The sequence below is a fragment of the Kryptolebias marmoratus genome, linkage group LG23, assembly GCF_001649575.2.
Source record: "Kryptolebias marmoratus isolate JLee-2015 linkage group LG23, ASM164957v2, whole genome shotgun sequence".
In the NCBI taxonomy this organism is placed as follows: Eukaryota; Metazoa; Chordata; class Actinopteri; order Cyprinodontiformes; family Rivulidae; genus Kryptolebias; species Kryptolebias marmoratus.
Genome location: NC_051452.1, coordinates 16,359,718 through 16,362,183, shown reverse-complemented (window position 1 = coordinate 16,362,183; position 2,466 = coordinate 16,359,718). Strand labels below are relative to the sequence as shown.

The 2,466-nt window shown below is 38.7% G+C and overlaps 1 protein-coding gene across 4 annotated transcripts in view; it reads right to left on the bottom strand.

Annotated features, from left to right (window-relative positions):
- Positions 1-2,466, bottom strand: part of dmd (dystrophin) — a 272,414-nt gene that overhangs the window by 80,627 nt on the left and 189,321 nt on the right. For all 4 annotated transcript variants that reach the window (XM_037973934.1, XM_037973936.1, XM_037973937.1 and 1 more), the window contains exon 48: positions 1,218-1,486. In XM_037973934.1, coding sequence (XP_037829862.1) covers positions 1,218-1,486 — 269 coding nt within the window. The remainder of the gene's footprint in view (positions 1-1,217; positions 1,487-2,466) is intronic.

Below are 2,466 nucleotides of genomic sequence, written 5' to 3'. Positions count from 1 at the left end.
GGATGGATGGCAAGGGAAGTTTACAAAAATGGACATCAGTTCCAGACAGTGGATGCCCTTCGTGAAGCCATCTTCAACACTTGGAGCAACGTTCCCACTAGCCTCCTGGAAACACTGGCATCAAGCATGCCTAAACGATTGTTTAAAGTCATCAACAAGAATGGTGGAGCTACTCATTACTGAGTCCTTTTTTTTGACACTTTGATTTCTGTTTTTGGGGTTTTTTTTTTTTTTTTGAGCTATGGTCTTAAACTTTTGATCATCTGAAAAAATCATGTATGAGTGTAAATGCAGTTTTCAATTAATTCCCTGTTCAAAGGTTTTTGTCTCTTGCGCTGATTTTTTCCTTTAACATTGTAAAGCTCTACTTAGAACCTTCTTAAGATCCAATAGTGCAAAATGCAAATTCTTGCAATTTTCTGACTGGTCTTAAGATTTTGATCAGGAGTGTAATGTGATTCATATCCAAGAGGATGTAGAAGACAGTATCCTTTTGAGTGACCAGTTCATTTCTGGAAATTCAGCTTTTCCCAGCTTCTTTTAACACATCATAGCTGCTGTCCTGTGGTCATTAGGCTTTAACATTGGTCATCTTATCAAGCTCCTAGTCACATTTTGCATTATCTATTTTAAACCCTAGTTTCCTATATATTGATTCACTATGTGGTATTGCTTTTTTTTTCTAAATTTGGTCAATTCACGCGGTTCTTATGTTGTTTTATATACTGTGTGTATGAGAGCAAATTTAGTTGGTATTTTGTTTGATTGTGAATCATTTTTTTTGTTCTGGTCAGCTGTCGTCAAATGGTACCTGAATATAATAGTGTAGAGACAGTCATGGTTTATCCTGCTGTCAGGCTTCATCTTTATTTTTGTCCTGTCTGACTAAAAGCCTCTCTTGCTGTTAGATTATGTGAGAGGATTGTCATATATTGCAATATTAATTTTTGGTCACATTGCCCAGCCTTACCATAAAGTCCTCTGTAGATCAAAGTATTCTAGAGTCAAATGTAAGGACATCTGTCCGTCGACTAAAGCTTGACTAAAACTGGGTCACGTACACTTGAGGTTAGAATAATTTGAAAACCTAGTAAAAATTAGATCCTTTTTATTCTGTCTTGATACGTAAAACCCCTCAAACTGAAAGAGGGTGGACTTTATTTTTCCTATGACTGAAAACATAACAGTTTGGGTAAATTATAGTTTTAAAGATTTACCTTGACTCTATCAATGTGTTCGGGTAAGGAGTCAATCAACAGTTCTTCCACTGGTTCCCAGGCCTCTTTGACCATCTCTGCTTGCCTCAACTGAGTATCCAACAGATCTTCTGCCTCCTGCAGCTCCATCAACCTTTCCAGAGCCAATTCCAGCTGCCTCTGCCAATCAGCTGAGTCGATGTTGAGACGGCCCCACTTGGTCATCACGTTGTCCGCTTCCTTACGCACGATTCGACCCACATTCTGAGCACGCTCCTCTGGGCTTATCTCTTAGGTTTGTGGAAGAAATGAGCAGATGGGAAGAAATATTTCAGTGATCTAAGAAAACTTTGTTCACAACTCTTTTAATACAGTATATATAATATTCAAATGATTAACAGGCCTGTATCTGTTGTAATTTGAACATATTATTTCACCATTTCAATTTTATATTTCGTTCACAACTAAAAACAAAACCATCAGTGCCACTTTTCTTTGCAGCTGTAATCTATGTGCTCTACTTAAAAAATAATTCTGAAAAATCAACAATGATATAGTTGATGTAGTAGACCAACTGAATGATCTTTTTGAAGTACTTTTTATGTAATTCATTAAGCACATAGCAGGATAAAAAATATAATGAAAAGCAGTTGATTGTGGAGCCAACTCTTTAGTAGTATTTTCTACCTTCTACCTAGTATTTTTTTTTTCCCCCTGCTCCTGGTGGAAGGCGGACATGTTTCTTTTCTCCCTGTCTCTCTGTCTCCTGAACTGCCCCCCCGCCCTGCTTTCTTTTTCGAAGCCTCTTTTTACATATTTTCCAAAAATTTAAGGAATATGGATCTGATCAGCTGGTCTCTCAACGCAATTGATCAAATTCTCTCTCGACTGGGTGAAGGAGAGTCCAGTCTCGGGGTATGTCTCGCTGGGTATACAGTGGATTCCTGGCAGGAGTGGAAGACTGCGTACCTACTGACGTGGAGGTTCCTTATATATTTGGGTTTTTGATAACAGGATTTCTGCTCTTTGGACCAGGCAGTTACCTGGATTATCGTCAAATTCGTTGATGGTTTTCGCGGATCGACCAGCACTCAGACTGTAAACAGGAGCAAAATTGCAAACTACTCCGAACTGGCTGATATTCCATGATCAAAGACAATGGCCTCTGGAGTAAATGCAATTTCTGGACTCAGAATATGGAAAAGGTTAAAATCTTGGAGAAGCTGCTCGTTTCGGAACAACAGTTTGGACCTGGACCTGAAATTCGGCT